Consider the following 26,611-nt stretch of genomic DNA (forward strand, 5'->3'; position numbering starts at 1 on the left):
AAAAAATGGACGGATGTGAACAATTTTGGTGACTAGAGTTGAACAGTCACAGAGTGATGTAATTTATGTTCTTCGTGTTTTGATACTTGGTTATGATCAGTTCATCTAGTTCGTTGACATCCGTAACATTAGCATAATAAAACGGTGAGGCGTGACTCCATTGCAAAGATATTCAGGTAGCATTCTTTCCAACCATGAAGAATATTCAGTTATTAGAAAACAACAATTTCCTTGGCATAAATTGAATGAGACAGTAAGGAAGGACTTAATTAATTGAAGTGTAAGTAACATTTGAAACTGATGTTTCACAATGACCTGTGTCATGTAACCACATCTTAAGGAGTAATTATAGTTATATCTATTGATTATAGATGCTTAACTGTATGGTATTGTAAATTATTGATTAAATAATGTTAAATACTACTCAGTTCAATTTGCATAAATCCGATTGCGAATAAATCATACAAAATGTAATGTATTCAGATATCATTTCGATTTATTCTTGCTATCGAATAAATCCTCATCTACTGTCTTCGTGTTCTTACTTGCATCAACAGATTCATGATTTCCAATAGAAATCACCAAGACATGAGTTAAGTACTCTGCAATTATAACAAAACACGTGTCGCATTTCTGATGGGAAACATACTGCGGATGCACACTTCTTTGGAGTTCCTACCAGGGTGAAACGGCTGTTCAGTGCCTCCAGGTTTTAAATGGTGGTCTAGCTTAGATCGGCTCTCTATTTTAACTGTGAAAATAGACCTCTCTCATGAAACCCTTAAAATGAAATTTAGTCTTTTGGATGTACAGTGATCTGCTTTCCATATTCCTAATTGATATAACATTTTCCACTCTATATTTAATGGGCTAATACAAATCCCCAACTCGACTAATCAAATTTATGAGATTTGTAATTCACTATAGTGATTTATTAATCGTAATTGTTTAAATCCTACCACCTATCCACCTTTGGTGAGCAATATGAGTGTACCTGTTTTATTGGAAATACATCTAGCCATAAGGCTCTATCGTCTCATTATGTTAAACTATATAACATAATTAGTTGTTCCAAGAAATCGGTAATAACTTCTTGATTTGACAGGTCTAAGATATCTTCTACTACTCTACTTCAGTTTGCAAGTTATCGACATTATCATAACTAATCATTGTTAAGTACGTGTAAATATGCATTGCAATATAAATGAATGACGCTATAAAGAAGCTGACATAGAGTTTAGTGATATAAGATACAGAAAGTCAATAGAACTTCAGGTAGGAATGGTCAAACTAGTACTCGAGGAAGATCACATTGTATAAAACAGATAACACCTACTTGTGTGACCTTGAATTTCTCCGCGTTCTAGTTTTTACAGTGGTTAGTGGTAGGAGAAATATTTTATTTATTAATTTATTCACCAAGTAGTTGGCTATGAGCCAAGGCTAATAATAAAACTCGGTTGTCCAAAACTAAGTGGATGGAACAGGATTTGAACTTAGGACTCAGTGGCCGAAATCCGGACTCCTTATGTGCTGAGCTGTCGCTCCACGAAACACCTTTCCGTCCCTAATCTAAATGAAACTCGTAGATATGATTTATTAAACTAGTTAAGCAAATTATTAAACACAGTTTCATAAGTCATTCATTTGGCTTAGGACACAGTCAATAGAAAAATGGGCATTTTAGGTATGTACATACAAATGTAGAATTTCAGAATCAATTAAAGCTGGTGTATTTTTACATATACACACATCAGTTGTGTATTTTTTTACTTTAAAGATGATAGATATTTAATCAAATCACTACACAAAATGTGCGTTAGAAATTGAAGAAAGCAATTCACTCATATTGTCTACGCAAACATAATACACTATTGCAATTTATCGATCCAAATGTTTATTGTATCGATAGAAAACGGACATAACATATACACATAAAACTCGCATTCGTTCACGGATGCATAACATTTGATATTACTGAATCTAGTCAAGTTTCTTTTTTTGGTATTATTAATTCATCTAAAAGTTTTAATCCGAAACTTCTATCAAAGGACAGAAAATAATTTAGTTGTAGCCAATGATTAGCATTTCACAGCTTAATCATAAAACAAAAATCATCAATACTATATTTTAAGAATGGCTTCAACTATTCAGTGAGTGAATCATAATATAATTTGACAATACATACAATATCTGTTTTCATGTTATCTGAAACGTGCATCAGCATGTTTATGCTCCGTTATTTCTATGACTAGTCTACAAACTCTATAGTATTAGAACATTACATAGTATCATTTTAGGTGAGTGACAACAATAACATCTTAATTAGCTTTATTGTGAAAAGAACAAACTTAATTTTATTCTAAACAATAGTACATTATTAAAAAATGAATAAAACCAATCGATATGAAGTATAGAAACAAGTTCATCATATAAAATAAGGTTAAGCTGAGAGTAGTAATATGATCAAATAATAGTTTAAAATCAAATCTATCCAAGTAATGATAGTTGAAAATTATGTTTATCAGTATTCTTTTACATTTAAACTATACCATGAAAAGATTCAATTCAAATCAAAATTATATTAGAAGATAAATGATACACTTTATCTTTTTCAAATAGATAATCAACTATTTAGAATGAAATCATTTGATGGCAAATACTTTACATATTTTGAATGATTAAAAATAATAAAGTGAACAATTTTGTATGTAAATGTTATCATGTGTAGTTGTATATGATCGTGTTTCAGTGATTTAGATTCATTCAAGACCATAATATTTTAGTATGAATATCGGTAGATAAAAGTTGTTCAACGAAGATCCATTTGTATCCCACAATTTTCTATGAAATAAAATGAAAAAATTGTTTTATTTATTTCTTACATTTTTTTGTATACGGAATAATATGTTAAATGAAATCTGAAAATAAATGAAGAGTATTTTGATATCAGAGAGGGAGAGGGGGGAGAGTTAACCGTTTTGGTTCTGATCTCAAACACCACAGAGATCGGAGAGTATCCACATCGAAAGCTTACAATTTCACAAGTACAACGTCATCTTTGATGCACACAATGATAGTAGGTTAATTTGGAATGACTGTGATGTATGTGTTGAACTGGTGAAATATATTTAAGTGATATTCTAATTCATTTTATAATGCTAACCAGAAAAAGTCATTCAAACCATTCAAACTCTGCCCTGGGAGTCAGAAGGTCTTCATTTAGAAGAACTGTAACGCCTCATGACGAAAGCCGAGTTCCTTCGGAAGCCACGAGGCGGATGTCCCTTCTAATAACCAGAGCAACAATTTTTATTGGTACATGGAACGTCCGAACAATGTGGGAGACCGGGAAGACCAGTCAAATAGCAACGGAAATGAGGAGATACAATTTGGCAGTACTGGGAATCAGTGAAACTCATTGGACCCAAGCTGGACAACAAAGGCTAAATACGGGAGAGGTGCTGCTATACTCCGGTCACGAAGAGGAAAATGCTCCACACACTCAGGGAGTTGCTCTAATGCTTTCCAAAGTAGCACGAAATGTACTTATAGGATGGGAATCTCACGGATCCAGAATCATCAAAGCATCATTCAATACAAAGAAGGAGGGAATTACAATGAATGTTATCCAGTGTTATGCACCCACCGGTGATAGCAATGATGACATTAAAGATCAGTTCTACGATAGGCTGCAATCAATCATAGAGAAGTGCTCAAGAAAGGACCTCACCATTCTGATGGCAGATCTAAACGCCAAAGTCGGCATGGACAACACCGGGTATGAAGATATCATGAGACGACATGGACTGGGAGAGTGAAACGAAAATGGGGAGAGATTTGAAAATCTATGTGCATTCAACAAATCGGTCATAGGCGGCACAATATTTCCATACAAACGTATACAAAAAGCTACATGGATCACCGGACCACACCACAGAGAACTAGATAGATCATATTTGTATCAATAAAAAGTTCCGAAGGACAATGGAAGATATGAGAACCAGGATAGGAGATGACATAGCTTCAGATCACCACCTAGTTGTAGCCAATTTAAAACTGAAGCTAAAGAACTGGACAAACAGCATTACAAAGGTTCAATACAGCCTTCTTTCGAGATACTAACAAAATCAACGAATTCAAGAAAACTCTCAACAACAGGTTCCAAGCCTTACAGGATCTACTGAAGGAAGAAAAAACTACTATGAAGGACAACTGCAAAGGTAACAAAGAAGCATTACCTTCAACGTGTCAAGAGTTTCTGGGCCTAAAGGAACACCATCATAAGGATTGGATCTATATAGAAACACTGGATAAGATCAAAGGAAGGAAGGAAGGAAGAACAAGAAGACAGCAATTAACAACAGCCGAACACGAGCAAAGAAAGTCCAAGGACAAACTGAGTACATAGAAGCAAACAAGAGAGTGAATAAGAGCATTAGAGCCGACAAGAAGAAATACGTGGAAGATCTGGCAACGACGGCAGAAAAAGCTGCTAGAGAAGGAAATATGAAACAGCTTTACGATACAACGAAGAAACTAGCAGGGAAATATAGTAAAACAGAGAGACCGGTCAAGGACAAAGAAGGCGGGCCAATCACTGGGGTTCAACAACAGCAGAACAGATGGGTAGAGTACTTCGAGGAACTCCTGAATAGGCCGGCTCCAACGAATCCACCGGACATCGAAGCAGCACACGCAGATCTTCCTATAGATGTCAATCCACCAACGACGGAAGAAATAAGAATGGCCATCAGACAAATCAAGAGCGGGAAAGCAGCAGGACCTGACAATATACCAGCTGAAGCACTGAAGTCAGCCATCGAAGTAACTACAAACATGCTTCACTTTCTAGTTAAGAAGATTTGGAAGGAGGAACAAGTGCCGATGGACTGGAAAGAAGGATACCTCATCAAGATTCCAAAGAAAAGAGGTCTGAGCAAATGTGAAAACTACACAGGCATCACACTACTGTCAGTACCAGGAAAAGCCTTTAACAGAGTTTTGCTGAACCGGATGAAAGATGCAGTAGACGCCCAACTTCGAGATCAACAAGCTGGATTCCGTAAGGATGGGTCGTGCACAGACCAAATTGCAACACTACGGATCATCGTCGAACAATCAGATGAGTGGAACTCGTCACTGTACATCAACTTCATCGATTATGAAAAGGCATTTGACAGTGTAGATGACGTGTAGAGGACGTTATGGAAACTTCTTCGACACTACGGAGTTCCTGAGAAGATTGTCAATATTATCCGGAACTCATATGACGGACTACAGTGCAAGGTCGTGCATGGAGGACAGCTGACAGATGCATTCCAAGTAAGGACCGGAGTCAGACAAGGCTGTCTACTCTCTCCCTTCCTCTTTCTTCTGGTGGTCGACTGGATTATGAGGACCTCGACATCTGAAGGAAAACACGGAATACAATGGACAGCTCAGAACCAATTAGACGATTGGGACTTCGCAGATGACCTAGCTCTCCTATCACGTACACACGAACAGATGCAGATGAAGACAGTCAGTGTAGCAGCAGTCTCTGAATCAGTAGGCCTCAGCATACACAAAGGGAAAACTAAGGTCCCCAAATTCAAAGCGGAAAACAGCAATCCAATCACTCTTGATGGCGAAACTCTGGAAGATGTAGAGTCCTTCACATGTCTGGGAAGCATGATCGATGAACAAGGAGGTTCAGATGCAGACGTAAAGACTAGGATTGGCAAAGCAAGGGCCGCATTTCTACAATTGAACAACATATGGAACTCAAAACAACTTTCAACCAATATCAAAGTGAGAATCTTCAATACGAACGTCAAGGCAGTTCTACTGTATGGATCTGAAACTTGGAGAACTACAACAACCACAATCAAGAAAGTACAAGTATTTATAAATAGCTGTCCACGCAAGATGCTCAACATCCATTGGCTGGATACCATCAGCAATAGCCTTCTGTGGGAGAGAACAAATCAACTTCCAGCTGAAGAAGAAATTAGGAAAAGACGATGGAAATGGATAGGACATACATTACGCAAATCATCAAACTGCATCACGAGACAAGCCCTAACTTGGAATCCTGAAGGAAGGCGGAAAAGAGAAAGGCTAAAGAACACAATACGTCGGGAAATAGAAGCGGATATGAAAAGGATGAGTAATAAGTGGAAAGAGCTGGAAAGGATTGCCCAGGACAAGGTTGGATGGAGAATGCTGGTGAGAGCCCTATGCTCCTTCACGAGGAGTAACAGGCGTAAGTAAGTAAATAAGTAAGTCTAGTTCGTTTTATAAAGTATTAAGTTAAGCATAGAAGTATTCATAAATCGTGAAGAATAGGCATTATTAATATAATCATATTTTCACAAAAGCTTTTATGTACTGAAACCAAACAAGCTCTTGAAGTAACCTATTTAGCACACAAAGTTCTTTAACGCGTAGTAAATTCGTCTATATTTTTCTATACATTTTATTATCCCTGTATAAATGAGTGAGTATAATTGATTACATATGGTAGTCAACGTATTTATTTTTCGTATCAGTTTAAATATTGACTGCTTAAAACGCTTCATGTTTAAGCATGCTACATCCATAAATTCATCTCATTCATCGTGTTTGCGCTTTGTTTAAGTTGAGCATATTTTGAAACAAGCTGTTCTGATCACTTCGTTTTGGCCGCTGGAAATTAAACACTACTGGACGTTATAATAATACGAATATCCAACCGACTGACGATATGACGTGTACGAATATTGAGAAAGATAACCGCTACAATATACATTTTATTTACAATGTTCATAAAAAAATCGTATGTCATAAAGAGTGTCTTGCCTAGCATATTATATATACTTTTCAATCTGAATCAATTTTGCAAGCCTCTATGACGGAATTGTCATGTAATAAAATTACTATTAAAAGTACACACATTTTATCGTGCTTTCTCATGGTGGATCTCACATTCACTGAAATTCTATTAAAAGTACATTTTCACCATCGACCTTAAAATTTAGTGAAAGCTACAGGAGATAGTTTATACTTTATCTTGAGAAATAAGTCCTACAATTTATCACCTTATAACAAAACCGACTAGAATTTCTGATCGCTTTGGATGAGGATAGGATGTGTATCCATGACTTAGTAGCGCACCTGTTCCCCAATATTCAATATTTGTGTAATACTTAGCATGTTTCCTTTTATTTAGGTGTAGGTGATGCATGTAAAAGCATAATTTTGACTGAGGATTTCATTTGAAGCCCCAAATTTTGCATTAATTGTCTTTTCCAACCGGAAAGTTGGGATGCGTCAACGTAATGTGTTCATGATTAACATGAATTTCACAGTGAAAATTACTCTTATATGAAGCACTAATACATTATACCACATGAAAGGGAAAATGATTGAAAACGCTAGATATCGCATTATCATTGAATAGTGTGAAAGAATGGTTATCTTTACACCTTTGGATATCGTCGGTTTCTAGATGATTTCACTATTCAATGGTGAAATCTTAACTTACAAATTGTTTTGGGGAAACCGAAACCTAGACATGCCCATTATGACATAAAAATAATGCTTGTAGTACTATATTACTTATGAGTAGCTATCACTCTTATTGCACTTTTCCATCTGAGCATTAGTTAGTTGTACGCAAATTACTGTATCACACGCGCGAGTAATCCAACCAGGCCAAAGTGACGTTTCTTCATTTCGACATTTAATGGTGATTACCTATATGTTATTTCTGTGTTGCATCGTTTTACAGACTAGATTCCACATGATTGAAGACAATTGAATATTTTCACCACTAAACACTGTGATGATGATCCATATAACGTATGTTAGGGATTGTAAAATCACATTAGTAAAAATTAAATAGTTCAAATCATTTCCTTTTGTAACGCAGGTTCAGTAAATCTGAAGCATTACGCTTAAAGTTTTGGGGGATATTTCACACTGTTCAGTGTTGAGAAGCTGGCATGGCAAAGTTTGAAACAGGATTATGATAGAAACATCTTAAGTGACAAGTTAATTCAGTAAGATTAATCTTACCTGAATGCAGATTGTGATAACTGGCTCAGATACATCATGGGATAGCTTAAGTTAATAGGTGAATGATACATCAAATGTTCTAAAACCTCCAGGAAAGTCATGTTGTTTTCTAAAAGTTATAACTACAAAACTTTGAATGAATTTCACATTCTAGTATTTCTCTAACTGCTGCATCACCTACATACAAACACTTATACAGAGAGTATGAGCATTAAGGTGAAAGGAAAAAAATTCACCTGTGTTTGGCTGCTGTTGAGTGATCGTGCGAAATTTCCCACCCGGGTTACTACGGTGATCTCCTGGTATCGTTCCTTTGTTGGTATGGTTGGGGCTATTCAAGATGTAAATTGTGATAAGATCGTCCATTTTTCCTTCTGCAGATTAGCGAGAACAGACCTAGCTCCCTCAATTGGTCTTAAGCACACATCCCTCATCGTTGCGTGTCATTGTGGCTCGTACAAAAGGTTTGAGTGCCTTTCTTAGAGCGGGATTGTAAAAAGTCGTCTGAGGATGAAGTGAAGGGTTGAGTTGCTTTTAACTTCATCTCCTGTGTAATGGACTTCAGTACATAAATAGTGAAAATAGTTTACACTCTATCAATACATTTGGGAGTGGGTGACTGAAAAGGGTGTGGGTTACTCGTTGTGTTTTATGGGATTGGTTGTTTACTACCTGGTATTTCAGCAGGTTGGATTTTAGTCACCTATATTTTGATCATATCCTAGTGAAGTAAGTCCCTCTAGAGTTCCCGTGATTCCTTTCCAATTTAGTAGCTTTCCAAAGTTCATAAGTATGTAGGTTATCAAGTTATAAAAAGCTGTAAAATAAATGTTTACAGAACTAGTTTGACTAAATAACTAGATGAAATAGGACGCTCTCACTTTGATACATCTGCTGAGTGATTTAGAATTTTCTGCTGTTACACTAAGGATTTATTAGCTTGAAATATTTTGGATATTATGTTTATAACAAGTTACTTTGTTAACTACGTACTTCAAACTTTGGAGGAGCTGCTTACAAAACATACTTATCACGGTTCACAATTGATTTGTTTTCAGCTTTGAGTTCTTTAGAACCTAATACGAAGGAAATAATAATGCGTAACTCCAATAATGCTGAATATGTAATAAATACAATCCATAAATCAAATAAAAGCTCATTTTCTCCGTTTTACGATCATAATTATTGAACGAAGACGAGTTATAACACCAGGCCGAACAAACCAAAGTATGTAAAACAGGTCTCGAGCGTATGACCATATGGCTGAAAGTTGAGTGCATTTACCACTTAGCCCGGTAAACGTAACGTAGGACTAAACACATGTGTACATCAGTTTAAGACGCTATGCTTCATTAGCAAAGCGAGATGAAATTGTTAGTAGATGAAGTAACAGTTTTAGGTTTGATAGGAAAGATTAGGGATAAAAAACACTATTCAAGGAAATATAAATTGGTGAAATAAAAACTACAAAGAATATAGAAACTTAGGATCTAAGGAAAGACAAGGAGTGGACGTGCCTGTTCCAATGAAAACGATTTCGAGCCATGTCACCCATAGTCTTTAACCATTAGTTATGATTATCACGCGGACCTTAACCAGCCAGTTCACAACTGTTAACATGGCTCAGTCCAGCAGTCAGTGGCTTTATAGACTGATGTTACTTCTTAGCTTGACCGCCCTTAGCTTTCTTCTAACCTGCTACATTATATATCACCCGTCGAGGTATGCGGTGATCGGGCGTCCGTGATACATGTTTCAACCACAACTGATGAAGATTCGCTACCCCATCGATCGATTTTCGATCTTCATCTAGTACCCTGTGGTTTACCTTGGCAGTGCTTACTTAATGGTTCTAAAATACACAAGTGATGCTTTGAAGACACATGATAGAATACTAGTAAAATACAAATGTCCGTTTCTTAATGACCATGTGTTACATACATAATGTAGGACATTGAACTGCTGCACAGTAGACTCATCCATTGATTGGTAGACGGATATCTCGTCTAAGCTACTTGTGACACAGGTTGATGAACACCGAACGAGGTTTTGAATCCGTGCCATGATTTTGTCAGATATCAACCCATGATGACTGATGAAACTTTTAAGATAAGTAAAACCCATTTTATGTCAACAAATGAGTCTTCAGGTAGATAAACCCTTGAAAATTTAGATGGTGACGGCGTTATCTCTAAGAGGATGTACATAACAAAGTTAAATAAATTGGGGAGAACGGACAGCCCTGACAAACTCCACTTAAGACTGTCAATTCTGATGACAGGTATTCGGGGTGGGCAGAGAAGCCCTGTATCTACAACTTTGCTTGGTAGCGAACAAGTGTACACACAAGAGTTTATCTATTTTGATGAATCTTTATGGCTAATGGTTTATGGTGTATTTCGATATTAGTACATTTATCTTTGCTACTATAATAATAGACCTAATTCCAAAATTGTGGATTTGTCATGATGTGACTACCTAATCTATAAGATCTTACATGGAAGTCACGTCATTGTCTATTCTGACTCGTCGTATCGTTACAATCAGCAATGTGATGTTTAGCACTTCTGAAGAACACATTTGAGCTGGGAAGAGAGTAATATATTTGATACAATAGGCGAGAGGTTATGTGACCTTGCCTTCGTGACCGAGCCAAAACATTTAGATTTCTCGTTCCCGCGTTCAGCAATGCTGACCTTCTCTCCGTGTTAAATGTTGAGTATGAATTTTCTCAGCTATATATATATATATATACGGAATAAATTTTGTAATTTTCCAATTATACAATTGAGAAAGATATTTCATGTGAAATAAGCCACCTGATAAGCTTATATGTAAATTAATTTATTCTAAAATGTTTAAGAATAAAGCACAATAGGATCATATATTTACGGTGTACATATAAACACAAATTTCTCAAATAAGTCTTGTGTAGATCAGTCTTTTATATTGTGAGAAGTCTGATTACATGTTTGGAAATTCAACCAATCTTTGTGAAACAAAAATGATAGTTAGTGTTTCGTCAAAATATAAAATTAGATCATTGGTAATTGACGTTGTGTAGAGTCCATATGCTAGGGGCCTACTTGAACAGCTTTTCTGCAACTTAAATGTTACAGATATTGTCTCGTCCAATTGGTTTTATCTGTTAACTAACTCAATTTATTGATCCAATTTCATGCATCGCGATGCTAAAGTTAGGCAGTTGAAAATGATACATTACATTAGGGGTATGTATCTCTACTTGTCTGTCATTTTGTAGAACAGTGAGCTCAAGTACATTAGAATTTAAACTGGTAAAGGGGAATATAAATAAACTAAAATATGCGTTGTGAATAGGAATAATTTCTATTTCAGACATATCTGAAAATAAAGTTTTGGAAGCATTGGACAAGGCCAGCGTATAAAGCTTAAGGATGGGAAACTTACCATGTGCATGAATCCACTGTCTTAAAAAAAGCGCAAACAGGACTGAGTTAAAGCAAATGAGTAAAAAATGCTAACAAAGTGTCATATGTTTCGTCCGTAGTGCTCAGCTTATGGTTTCAGTAATCCAGATAAAGACGAACCAGTTATTCAAATCAAATACTGTTAGGTTTATTAGAAAATTTATATACGATTATTGAACTTTACCGACTGAATGAAAACAATTTACTTCATATTCAACAAATGTTATATGCAGTTTTATTTAGTTAATGATGAATCGCTTGTTTAATTAGTCTCAATACTCAAAGAAAAAGTGAATCTTATTATGGGATTTCAAGAAAACGATCAATCATTGTGACAGACATGGGGATACTTAACGGTATAGAACCTTTTAATTACGAAGTATTGTTGATTTGGTTGAGCATATAAAACCAACGAGGTTATACATGTCTTATTCATTTTACACTTGGAGTGTACTGCTGCGAGGACTTCTTAAATATTAAACACTTTCTTAGTCCCTAAAATTTCTATGTGCATCATCAACGTTGATGATTATCATTGAAGTGCTGTGTGTCAGCCATGGGGCCTGTCGAGTTTATGTAGGTTCAGTTAAGCGAATACTCTAATCGTTCGTAACTATGAATTACCATCGGTAAACGTAAAATGTAATATCTACAAGCTATAACTGAACTACTTGACTCACTAAATATCCATCCACAAAAGTTAACGGTAAGAAGCTTAAGTTTCGATTTTATTTAAATGAATCTAAAAACCCTAATCTGTGCACTGTTGAAAGAAAAACGCGATGAGTACTTGAACCGAATTTCTACCTTCTTTTACAAAAAAGTATCAGTCGAAATACGAAGAATGAGAAATGCATAAATGAAGGAAGGCCATAAGAAAGCACAAAGAAAGTGAGAAAAAAGAGATATACAAACATTTCAAAATACAATATAATGTCATTATGACAATCATTAAAAAAATTGCATTCACATGATAATAAATGTATGTAACAATGGTAATAATGATAATAATATGGATATATAATTGTATTACAAAGAAATAAACGTAAAAACAATTCAGTGTGAAATAGAATTCTGAAGAACATTTGCAACAAATAATTTTATTTCAAAGATGATAAATAGATCTAAACAAAGCATAGATGAAATGATTGCAGTGAACAAAAGAATACTACATATATATATATATATATATATATATATATATCGGCTAATAAACTTGAAATAAGTCATAAGTTAGGTAAGAAAAGGTAATATTTACAATTTAAAAAGAAGTGTTTTACTACATTGACATATTGTACATTAAATATGTATAAGAATAATATTTTTGGTTTCAGTAAGGTGACACTTCAATTTAAACTTAAATGGGATGAAACATTGGTCTACTTGTGTGATTGTAAGTAGTTAAACTAGTAAGCTGTAAAATCTATCCAAATATTCATTACACTCTTAATACCCATAATTCAACACATAAAAATGATGAAACACAACTAATGTGCACACAAATGAGAACAAAACAGGCAGTCAACAATGAGATGTAATCTTTCAACTCAACATTGCAGTTATAATAACGTAAAACGATAATTAAAAGAATCGTTAGTATAGTACATTTTTCAAACTATAATTTTAATAGTTACACATGTAATACACGTGTATATTGCTTGAAAACATAATAGCAACAATAGTAATATCATTTCAATCACCTCCCTATTTTTACAAAAAAAACAAAAAGTATTGTAATATATGAAAGATCACTGTAATCATATGTAATTATAGCATTACAATAAATGTCTTGATAACAAGAGATTAACTGTACAACACAAGGACGAGAATAAACTTTTTGTTCAGGTTAATCGCTTGATATAAACACAAAGTAAAAAGTAAAGAATGAGGGTAAGTTTATATGCTTGTTTTTAAAATGAGAGTTGAAATATTTCAATCTGTGTGTGTCTGCAAGTAAACCGACACATTACTATTGTTAATATTGATCTGTACGTTTCAATGAACATCACATCCAGTTGTTTTTCGAAAAAAATTAATCAGAGTTTACATTCTTCTTGCGCACTCACTTCCTCTTAAAAGATGAATTGTCATATCCATTCTGATATATAAGTGACACGCCCATTAGGTTCATTTCTCTCAAATAACAGGAAAACTCATCTCACTAAAATTTCTTCTTGTGATACATTAATGTAAAAGCATTATTTAAATGTACTTACTTTCTGATGAATACCTCGATCAATAATCCGAGATACAGACAAAAAAAACGACGACAACAAAAAGAGAGAGGTTGTGGATATTGATGCTGACAGACTAGTCAGTAAGCAAATTATCAGCATTTGTTAGAAAAAGGTGATTGTTATCTCGATCGGAGAAAATATTCCCAGAGAGAAGGAACAGAAAGATAAGTGATATAAAATGAAGAGATTAGTGGTGAATAGATACTCAATGAAGAGAAAATACACGAACAAATCCAAACCATAAATTTTGTTCAGCCTGATTGTGCATGACACCAGGAGAAAGACTGAATGTGCATATAGCAAGATATTATTAAGACCAATGATTGCATTATTTCATGGAGAAAAGGATAGATGAATACATATATATGCGTATGCATGTGTAAACATGCATAACCAATACGTATCAAAACAGAAAGGCAAATAGAATAGTCAAATCACATTTCATATAGGTATGAAGCCATTGTCAGGACCAAGTCTAACACGTACCGGTGATGTTAAATATACATAACCATTGGATGATAACGACAATTTGTCATGATTACATGATACAGTATTATTATTTTCATTATTAAATTGTATTGGTTTAACTCCAGTATCAGTGCCATCAATATTTGTGTCTGAGATCGTTTTCTCCTTCAATTCACCGTCTTCCCCACTTACATTACGAGCCTCTTCCTCTTCTTCTCTCAAATATTTTAGTTCAACTTCAATATCCAAATGAGTGATTAAGAGACGAATGAATAATGTTTGTGGTTTAACATTCTGTAGCAATTCACGGGGATCTTTACTAGTTGATGAACGCATTACGTTTGGTGCAATCACAGTGGATAAATTACGCGCATCCATTAATGACTGATTTGAGTGAACTGGCTTCGATAGATGCTGTATGTTGCCAGCAAGTAGGTGAAAGATAAACAACAACGAAAGATTATGGGAGAAACAAAATGATGAAAATATAAATGCTTTTAGCGAATGGGAACAAAATATTGGTAATAAAACAAATAAATAAATACTTAACTGACTAACTTGCGGATTTGGACACTCAATCTTCACCTACACCAGGAATGGTAGGTGAACTCATAATTTCAGCCCAAAATCAACAAATTGATAGTTGCAAATGAGCTATTTGACTTATTTATATGCATAACTAAAGACACATTGGCAGTCTGGATGGAAGTATATTTTACAGTTGAACTAATTAGATTTAGGACAGTGCAATTTGGATTTTGTGAATTTCCTTTTATCAGGCTGATATATGTGGTTATGCTTTGGTTAGGATAAATATTTGTGCAGAGTTGTCCATTTTACTGTCATACAGGTCAAGATTGTTTCAGAGTGGTTTTCTAAATAGTTTGACAGGACTGAATCTAAAACTAATTTTTATAAGCTCCATAGATTCCATTTCTGTTGATAATCTGAACCAGTTAATCCACAGTTCAATCGACACATCTTAGTCGGAATAATGTGATTTCATTAGGTTCTCATCTTTCCTTATTACCATTAATCTATTTTCAGTTGCTTAATCACACAATCACCTAATGTTTGTTAACTCCATGAGTTCTAATCACTATTTCAATGTTTTAGAACATTTCCTCCCAAAGTATATTTATTCGAAACAAAATTTTTATGACCTCATTAACTCTATTGGAATCTTCACTACATCATGATATTCATCTTTAATTACCCTCTTATGGATAAGTATGTCAATATCTGTAATGACGTTGATTTTCAAATATTTTAGGTTGTAAGCAGCTGACGAGAACCTAACGAAATAAAATGAATTCAAATTATTCTGCACCAATATTCGTTCTTGCTGTGTTTAAGATAATAAAGGGAACTATGTGTATGAAACATCCTGGTCGACTCATCCTGTTCAATGATGAATGCATAACGATCAAGAATATTTATGATAATATATGAATACACAATAGTGAGTGGATTTTTAAGATTTTACATCGGAAGTGACAAAAAAACAGATAAAAAACCCATATAAATCATTCAATGTACCCTACTGATTAAATTATAATCGGCAACATTGTTGTGAATACCAAAAAAAAACAATTTATTACCGAAATGTATATAAAACAAGGTGGTCAAAATAACAGCAGAAAAAATTTTTATTCACAGCATGTGAATTATTAGGTCATTCAACAACATGAAATACAGGCTAGTAAAGATCAATAGTTCCATGTACGTTGACTGAATTTGAAAAAAAAAATATTGTGAATTGCTAAAATGAAAAATTAACATGAACAGTTCATTATTCAAGTGATAATACACAACACAGCAGGGATGATAAAATAGTTTTCTAGAACTGTCTATATCCTATAAGAATATCACAGTGAAGTAAAAGGCAGATGAATTAATGTTTGGATAGAATAATGAGGCTTCATTTATATGAAATTGATTAACACTTATTTGAACGAATAACTAAACACTATATATATCCATTATCGCATCAAACACCATTTAATAACATTAATTAATGACTGATTAGTAGTGACCAGTGCCATATATTTTATCTAGTCCTTAGTTTTGATCGAGTTTTATCAGTCAAATTACCATGTGCCTATGGCTCTAAGTGACTCGAAATCGCATGCACTGTGTTGAGATGTTAGGTAGGTTTAAGTAGTCAATAGGACACCCAGCGTTTAGCTTTCATTGCACAAGGTGCTCCATAAGGTTCTTCCAAAAAACCGCTAGACTTTCTTAGGTTTCATAATATCTTTTTTGAAATACTTTCATCCATACAGACTTTGCCCACTGGCTTCAAAATAACATAGTCACTTTAAGAATCGCCCAAGCTCATTCCTACCCTATACTTTTATCGAGTTTTTTTCAGCCTAATTCAATATCAAACAATATTTCCTACTGACAAATCAAACAATTTTAGTTTACATTTAACTTCTGGTTTAATATTTCATCTTAATACAGTCGTTAATGTCAGTTGTTATTTTTCTATCGGAAAGGTAAGTTCTAGCCAATATAAAGGATATTATGTGAATGGTTCTATCTATTCATGCAATGAATATTAGATAAATTAATTTCACTATTAATTAGGAATTCATTATAAACATTTAACTTGGAGTAGTAGTATTTTGTTCATCTCTAAATAACTAACCAACCAGATAACTAGCGTAGATAGAATTAGAAAACAGTCGAGGCAGAAAAAAAGAAGTAGAAATTGATATTAGAAAAACAAATGAAAATGATAAAACTGAATAAATATTGGCATATTGTTTTTCGTGAATAATTTATGTGGAGAAGTGACTCATAATCCTTTTTACTATTTTATATGAAAAGAAAATTAAGGTTAACACCGAATGAAAAACAAAACGAACAAATATTATCAAATCAAAATTCACATATTGAATCGAACAAATTTACAGCTTATTATGAGATAAGAATAAATTAAGATAGAAAATTTAGTGTTTGGTGAAATACGAACAGATGTCAGTCAAAACCAAAGTCAGAATACTAACGTCAAGACAGTCCTACTTTATAGAGCTGAAAATTTCAAAACTATTACAGCCATCATCAAAAGGTTATAAGTATTTATAATTAGCTATCACATAACAAAGCAAACCCCAACTTGTAATTCTCAAAGCGAGAGGAAATGAGACAGACGAAAGAATAAATTGCTCCGGGAATGGAGGCAGACATGAAAAACACTTGGGAAAAACTGGGAAATGAGAGCCAAGGACAGAATAGGTTGAAAAATCCTGGTCAGTGGCCCATGCTCCACGATAGGTAACAGGCGTAAGTAAAATACGAAAAATATAGAATGAAGTTTTACACCTTACTCTACAATTTTACATACAAAATCTTATATTCCGGAAGTTTGCAAAACTACATGGTTTATTAATGATAACAAGTTACCAGCTGGTAAAATCGTGACACTGATGCACAGAAGCATATGTATCCAAATATCTACTAAGCTCACGTGATTCGTACATCGTGCTAATGATGTTTCTGTTATATCAGTCAATTTACTGGGTGGTAAGCGATTTTCAGTCATTGGCATTGATCCATTATCATTGAGTAACAGTTTATTATGTTCAAAAGCTCAAATTTAAGATTTCAAAAATACCGATCAGTAATGTAAAACTGTAACCTCATTGATTGTTCTACATTCATTGGCTCAAAATCAACGTTTTTCAATCTCAATGGTTATATTCCATTTACTGAAATTCAGTGTGTAATTTAAATAGGAACAATATTTTGCAGTAACTAGTAGTCATAGCATCAAATAATCATTAATATTCGGATATTGCCGTTAAAGTAAAACCTCGAGGACGACATCAGAATTCTTCCCACTTTAGGGCGTAATAGTTGAGGGATTTAAATAGCTCCTTTAAATGGATGCATAAAATCTGACTATATGATGATTATATACCTGTAAAGACAGTAACCTTTTTGGAATATTACGTTTTCATTGTTAAAATCCAAAATCTTAAACTACAATTTCAAAACAACTCGAAACTCTTGGTATATTAGTACAAAAACTCAAAACATTTACTTGTAGAAGTAGGATTAAATATAATAGTGATCTTCTTGGTAATGGATTTAAGCATCTAACCAATCGACAACATTTCTGAATGGGATTTAAATCCGATGACAAATTATTACCAGTTATTGAATCTTTATCTTGTAATTCATAAACTTCCGCTTCACAAGCAGCTTTCAAACATATCGGTTGTAGTTCAACTGGAATAAGAGGTTGACTTAATTCACGCAACCATAATTTCAACAGTCCTGCAGCTAAATGAGATTCCAGATTACCAGAATTACTATTGTTACTAGTTGTTGTAGATGGCAACGATGTTGGTGACGACATTGAACACGAACGTTTGATGATACTGGATAAAGTTCTAGGCCAATAAGCAGTTGGTGTAAGTAGAACATATTCGGCTGGTGGTAAACTTAATGGTTCTGGTAAAATTGGCCAACTAAATTCCCCAGTTAGACAATTCCAATCTAACGTAGATGATAATAGTAGAGAATTGTGCTTACATTTTGTTGAATCAGTAACACCAAAGGAATTCGGGTTATTTTCTGTTTCAATCACTCGTGGAGAAGTAGACCATCCAGATGGAGGTGGACGATGAACTAAGAAGCGACTAGATAAATCAGAATCATTTGCATAATTGTTGTCACTCTGTTGTTGTTCCGAATCACATAGCTGAACAACTCGAAATATTTCAAATAATTTCTCTAGTTGGCAACGTACTTCAATGAGTAAATCCATATCTGGTGATAATCTGGAATAAAGAAGAAAAAACCAATAGAATAAATCACTGAATACATACTAGAAAAGTGCACATAAAGTATGAAAACAATAACACTGATCGTATGATCATGTAAGTAGATGTTTGCACTGATTGTGTAAAATATTTGATGTGATACAATTTTCTGCGTCAACACGTCAATTTGTGACAGAAGTCAAAGCGATTTCTTTGTGTTATTACATTAGGTTACGAAAAATGAAAAAAATAAAAAGACCTCGAATAAGTGATAAAGCGTAATGTCACCTTATTTCATCCAAAGTTTATTCAAGGTGTAGTTACAAACAGATTGAAAAGTTTACTGGTAATATGCTTATTAGACTGTCGTAGAAATGCAAATACTTTATAAAGTACCATAATAAAATTTGTGTCCATTTATAGGCAGCTAATAAAAATTAATGTACTTCATACGAAAATTTCGGATTCTGAATAAAAATGTGAGCTGGGATGTAGAGCATATTGATTAATATTAGTTCTTCATGATACATAATGATGAGTCACTGAAAGACTGATCAAATTTAATACAAAATTGTAATAACTGTTAGAAATCAGCAATCACTGAGTTGCTAAATTAGTAATCAACGGAACTTTGCCTATGCCAAATATAAAAACAGAGTTAGCATCACTATATATATCATAAACCGACAGAGTGAAATGAAAATTTATATTTATACACGAAAACAAAACAGGATATATATATAAAAAAGAAATCTCATAAAAACGAAACGTTCGTTTTTGAATAAAATATGAATAAATCTATGCCAAATTTATCAATTTCAGTAATGAGGCAATAGAATTGTTGCATTATCGTTGTCTTTATGGATGATAATGATGACGGAGTTTTAAGCTAATGTTGAAATGCCTATATAACACACGCAGAATGTCATAATCATCGTTGTTATCAATATTATTGCCAGTAGACGACCAAAACAAAAAATTTGGCAGAAATGCGCAACAATAATACAAGACATTAGCAATGATTCATCATTTTCACACAATGTTCCCACATATATAGTGTAACTGAAGTGAGATCATCAAAATGGGAGTTACACCAGTTGAATCAAAATAAACTGTGTGTGCGTGTGTTCAAGTGAAAACAAAAAGTTTTTCACTGTCTAAATCAATACTATTGAATAGAATTACATTTTGGATGTGTATTGTATGTATGCTAATATTGATACAAATATACGTCTGTCTGTAAGAGAGACGGGAGAGATAGGTGATACGATTGTTGCACGTATATATACATATGTGAAAATAACATCGATCCATGTGTGTTGTTTGTTATGATAAAGAATTTGAGGAATCATTTTTCATTACGACTACATAAATAGGTAGGCTCAATGTAGTTATTGGTCTAACTAGATAAAAATTATTGACCAGTGTAAAGGGTTTACAATGATTGTTGAATGCTGTAATTCACATTACAAACTGACTTTGGTTAAACAACTGGTGAAACCAATAAGGCACTAGATAGTTGTTTCGTCTTGATTGGGGACTCCTCACGAGTTCGTGTTCACGATTACACTAGCAGAGATTAAAATCAGGACGTCAGGTCACGTGGGGAGCGAATAATACATTAAGACACATGCTTCTTCATTTACGTTGGTTGTCTGACCAAGGTTAGTTAGTGATGTAGACTATAAAAATTGATGGTTGCCAGTAATGACAATAATAATAACGATAACGTCGTATAAATGTATGCCTTACTGCGCAGTATTAGTTAATAAAGCTACAAATATGAGAGTAGCAGTGGGAAATGAAGAGCTGTAGGAAGCACCATAATAATAGAACATTTCTGAAAGATCAAAAATGACAAAAAATAAACTTTACGGCAGCTTACATGATAGAAAAACTAACTAAGTGACTGACTTGGAAGTCTTCTGTTTACATAAACACCAAGTATGATATAAACACAATCGTAACTATGCTACAAAGTGATGAAAATGTATATTTTACTTCTATTCTACTTACACTTTCGGTTTTACGAAAATAGATAGTATTATTATAGTTATCATAGTGAATAATTTGATTCCTTTCTACATCACTTTTTAATGTATCTCTCCTTCCCACAGTGAACGAAAACAAGTTACAATAAATTCCATACTACTACGACTACCAAAATACTTATGTAGTTCACATTAAAAGATTTATTCTCTTTCTTAAAAGTAGAATCAACACGTTAACATAGTTAGATCAATAGTAAGCTATGAAAAACAATCTTTAATAATTCCGCTTAGTTCGTTAAAGAAATCGATATTAGTCTACTGTGAGAAGCATCTGAATCATTCTTTAAACATGCCGAGATATGAAAGATTGTAACTTGTTATGAAGCAACGTGATGTTTTTCCCCGAGAGTTTCTAAACGTTTTGGAATGGGTAGTGTGTACAACTGAGGAGTTCTGGAATATAAGGAAACAGTTGTTTAGTGTTTCTTAGTTTTCAACGACATTCCATCTAATATCGAGTTGTAATACATAACAAACAACAGAAAATAAATTCATTGATATAATGCAGTTTTCATATTCAAATATGAATAATGGTATTAAATGCCAACTGATAAATAGGTTTTTCTCTACTCAGGTATGAGGGTCAAACACTTTTTCTAAGAGATAATGATCATCACCGGGGTTAATTAAAGCTAAATTAAAGTAAATTTTGTATTTGTGTGTCAAAATGACTGAATGTTAAATACATAAATCGATCGTTCACAGTCCTATTCACTGAACGACGACGTATGAGTAAACATGATTTACACTGAAATAATTTATCAATAAAAATTCATTTACACATTTGTTTTTACAGTACAAAGACAGGTAATTACTTAATAGGTATTACAAATCATAGATTATAACAATTAAAAATAGCAGACAATATAATAAACTGAAAAAAGCAGGTTATAGTACAAATTCATTTCATGTTTCCGTGTGTGTGTGACAGAGACAGGTTGATTTTATTCAAGTGTTATTGTGTTGATGATAGCTGTGCTATAAGTAGATAGACAAGTGGATAAGGATTGATAGATGAGAAGGATAATAATAAATGTGTCTAGACAAAAGGAATCTTTTGACTTCGTTACAAGCTACTTTTATTCTTTACTCTATGGATTTAGTTAGACAAAATTTAGTAAATTACAAAAATATCCTTGTTTAATGAAGGAAAAGACGTAGATCATTTTATCTTTCATGAAAGAACGGATGGAGGGATTATGCTGTTAATAGTACACATCAAATAAAATAATTGCTGACTAAATATTTCGATCAATATCCGACACCACAACATGGGGAATTAATAATTAAAGAAAATTAGTATTTAATATTTCTAGAAGAAGCAACTGGAAATAATAAAAATTATAAATGAAGGAACACTGTAATAAAAAGAATGGAATAGTTAAAATTTATGGGTTAACCACAGGACGATTAGAAAGGTGGTAAAGTGTGAATAATAGTTTAAAGATATAAAACAAACTCAACACTTTCTGGCATAATTATGGGCTTAGATTGCAGAGAACTTCAAGATTATAAGTAAGTTGTAATTGAAAAACGTTTAACAGTGTAGCAAATATATAACTGTTGCATTTATTACTATTAGTGTTGTGGTTGAGTTTGTGTTTTGACTTTTGAACATCCTATTACCTTAATCATTCAATCTCTTTATTTTAATGATTTTTTGTTGATTTTTGTATTTTTACTGTTGTGAAGACTTGGATTTAAAGAGATACAGAGGTGAATTTGCGAGTCGGTTTAAGCTAGACGAACATTGAAAACCTGGAGTCACTAGATAGCTATTTCGTTTTTAAAGGTGGTCTAGCTTAGATTGTCTCATGAATTCAACTGTTAAAATAACTACAATCTCCACAAATCCCCATTCAGATACAAGTGTCAAATTCTATATTGCTTGAGTCCCGTTATAGTACCAATTATTTAGATAATTGACACATTTCAAGTTGGAACCTTTCTTATGCTAAAGTAACTGAAACAGTGAAAAAATTTTCGGATTCTGATAAACCTAGGACATTATATCCAAGTAAAGTTTAATAATTAGTACAAACTTATAAAAAAGATTTACTGTTAGATTTATGAGGACGATTGACATCCTCAGGTTGGAAGGATACTTCTTGAGGTTCCCGTAGAAGAAACTAGGTTATGAGCAATTCTGACGAGTTGGGAGCTTGACTTGAGTGCCAAAGGGACGACCGCTTGAGGTCGGACACACAAGGCTTTATTCCGAGTAGTTTTAGATGAGTTAGCTCTGTACTTTCAAAGCCTTATTATTGATGACAGAAATTCATGGGGTGATGTACGCTGCTTTTAGGATGGACGTTTTCTAACCAACTCCTTGTGTTGTCAGAAGGCAGCATTACTGCATATGCTGGTTATTTGAAACGCCCTAATCCTGTCACAGCCCTATGCGGTCAGCCGTATGACTTCGGACTCAGACTATGAGTGTACAGCTTTTAGTTTTTACTACTCTCTATCCTATCAATTTGGCTGATATGGTCGAACATGAAGTATTGAATTTTCGAGACGATTTAACTCGTTTGAGTAAAATCAAGTCATACAAACCGGACCATCACATCAAAGTAGCAGTAGGATTACTCAACCACAATCTTTCAAATAATGTGAAATAATACCATTAAATAACAGAAGCTTAAGACTCTACTCATAGTTTCACCATTCCAAAAATACGTTTCGTAACAAAAGTGTCCACTTGTATCAATTCAAGAAGCGAGATATAAAAACAATTGTAAAAATTGGTCTTTTATGTAAAATTAAAGTATAAAATACTTAGAAATCACAATGGATGTATTCGAAGATCGCTTTCACTATAAACTGATACTATGTGAAAGAATGAAAACCATGAAAGATCCAACATGTGTTTCGTCTTAGTTTAGCACTTCTCAATCCCAACCGTTGTTGCTACCTTGACGTGGTAGTTGGGCTTGCCTATCGTGATGAAGCAACCGAGCTGTATTGGCTGGAACAATCGGTCCTCAAGGTCCTACCATGTCAGGCAGGTCGGTTGAAGAGCGGTAAGACTAAAAGCAACAAACCCAAGGTCCGAAGGCTAAGTCGTATTGCTGACTGTACAGAGGTGTGACAGCAGTAAGGTGTTTCCTTCAGACAACCAGCATGACAGCGATGCTGCCATCTCACAAGGAGGGGTGGGGTTAGAAAAGGTCAACTCTAAAAATGCACACCTTGCCTTATTCCCATAGATATCCGTCTCCGGCGGTAAGGTCTCAGCAAGTGCGGAGTTAACACGAAAATTACCCATAAGAAGGTAGTGTGTGACCGACCTCAATCAGTTGTCCCTTGGGCACTGCGATCACGCTCTCAGGTCACTAAGACCATCTCTAAACCAATTTCCTTTTCAGGTACCTCCAGAAGAACCCTTCCACGGTGTGTGCAACCGGGAAGTGATAACCGCCCTCATACCTCTAACAGCACTCAAGACCACTGTATTCATAATCAACCTCCCTCTTCAATTTCTATTATTCCTCCTACATTGACTTTCACCTCTAAACTTCCTCTTTCGGTTTCCCCCTCAAGTGTCACCACAACACTTCTCAATAGTACGCACCCACGAATTCAGAGCCTTTATGGTTTAATACTAATCGCATGTAATACAATATGATTTTCTAATTGATTAAATCTTCGCAAACTGGCTCAGATATTTACAGAAAAGTCAGTTGGCTATGAACTTTATCCTATTTGTACAATAAAATGAAGAAGTACAAGGAGATTTACATGAAATCACATCACTAAGTCTGTTATCAATCTGAGATAGGGTCATACCATCTGTTAATTCCGAAAATAATAGTGTTTCTCTCTCTTAATTCCAATACGCATTTAACACAAGAGTAAATAAAAATGAGGCAAAAAGGGGATCAAATAGTTTTCCATTTTTACAATACATAATTAAAACGATTGAAAATCTTAGAAAAGATTATACTGGATGAGTTGTTTGAATTACTTAAGAAAGAAACAAAATATTTCTGGTAAATGACCATTGAGCTGCTCATTAATAACGGTGCTTATAGTACAGAAACAGTCTATGTGAATAGCAACTATTGTTCAGAAAAAAATTAGGAAGTGAAATTTATGTTCATTCAAACAAACTATAATAATATATTTTAATTATATAGTAGATTGTATCAAGATACTTTTAATTAGATTGAATGAAATCTAATATTTCTACAATGACAACTATGTACCTTTCAATTCAAGTTTAGCATATAGTAAAATTTCTCTTACTTGTTTGCTGCACTAAAATGTCCATTTGGTAATTTTTGAAAAAATCCCAGCAAACCCTTCTAGTATTAAAATACTAACATGGAAAATAAACAAAAATGACTTCATTGGTTAACCATAAAGCATGTCAATCATTTATTTTATTATTATTTATTTCATAGTTAAATTCATGAGTCAATTGAAGCTAGACCACCATGAAAAACCTGGAAGCATAAACATTAGTACAAAGGAGCACCAAAATATATATGCGACAAACAATAACAATGAGGTTGTGAAAAATATATAGAGAAACGAAGGTGAGTATAATAAAAAAGAGCGAAAAATGATGGAAATTAGTGTATGAGAGTGATATGACAATGATAACAATAATAATGAGAGAAGCAGTTCAATTACAAAAAATACAATCGGAAAGAATTTTTTCAAATGAAAAGAGGTCGTTTGTGTAAGTAGTTGAAAGAGTCATTTTCCTAAAGAACACTTCATACTGTCTACCAGATAATGCTTATATATTATAAGTAGGTTAACAGGTGAAGTGGGTTGGACATTCTTTAAATATTCAGAGGATAAAAAAACAATCAATTCACGTAAAATATATCAGTGTTAGGTTAGTGTACGTTTGTGCATTTTAGCTAATGAAATGGTAGGAATATAACTGATGTTGAGACTCGTTGATTTGACATAATACCAAACATGGTGAAAGCAATTCTGTGAGACTATATGGTTGTTACTTAGTTACAGTCAGTCAGTCAGTAACAACGTAGAACTTCGTACGTACGTACATCAGTTCGAGTTGCCACACCACATTAGCACACACATGTAGTGGTCGATTCAAATCCCGTAGTGGTAGAGGTAATAAGAGTATAAGCAGTAATCGGGAAAATTAGTGTTTGGAGATGCTATTTAAAGAGTATAATACAGTGAAATAAATTTGGGAAGAGAGAAAAAGAGACAAGGAGGAATAAGGAGATCAAAATTTAGGAGAACACAAAGAGTGGATGCACCTGCGACATTGCAAACGATTTTGAACCATGTCATTCAGGGTCTCTAACCATCGGTTGCTATCATCTCGCGGTGCCCAACCAAGTAGTCTACACCTACCAACATGGCTCAATCCATTTGTCAGTGACTTCATGGACTTGTGCCATGTTTTGGTCTGGCCGCCCCCAGCTTTCTTCCAACCTACTCCCATACCATTGGACATCGCACGTCGAGGCAGTCGGTCGTTGGGCATACGTAACACGTGTCCCAGCCATCTCAACTGATGAAGTTTCACTACGTCATCAATTGATTTGCCATCCTTACCTAGTACCCGTTTCCTAACAACTGCATTACTTACTCGATGGTCC

The 26,611-nt window shown here is 34.0% G+C and overlaps 1 protein-coding gene across 1 annotated transcript in view; it reads right to left on the bottom strand.

The window, feature by feature from the left end:
- Positions 1-12,239: 12,239 nt before the first annotated feature.
- ARHGAP39_1 (Rho GTPase activating protein 39) overlaps positions 12,240-26,611 on the bottom strand; it is a 57,658-nt gene continuing 43,286 nt past the window's right edge. The window contains exons 1-3 of the mRNA XM_051216094.1: positions 20,722-25,487; positions 15,796-18,987; positions 12,240-14,608 (exon numbers count right to left, since the gene is read on the bottom strand). Of these exons, the coding sequence (XP_051066647.1) occupies positions 18,180-18,987; positions 20,722-20,807 (894 nt within the window). The 5' untranslated portion in view covers positions 20,808-25,487 and the 3' untranslated portion in view covers positions 12,240-14,608; positions 15,796-18,179. Of the gene's footprint in view, positions 14,609-15,795; positions 18,988-20,721 lie in introns of the transcript that reaches the window.

The sequence above is a fragment of the Schistosoma haematobium genome, chromosome 4 (assembly GCF_000699445.3).
Source record: "Schistosoma haematobium chromosome 4, whole genome shotgun sequence".
Taxonomy (NCBI): domain Eukaryota; kingdom Metazoa; phylum Platyhelminthes; class Trematoda; order Strigeidida; family Schistosomatidae; genus Schistosoma; species Schistosoma haematobium.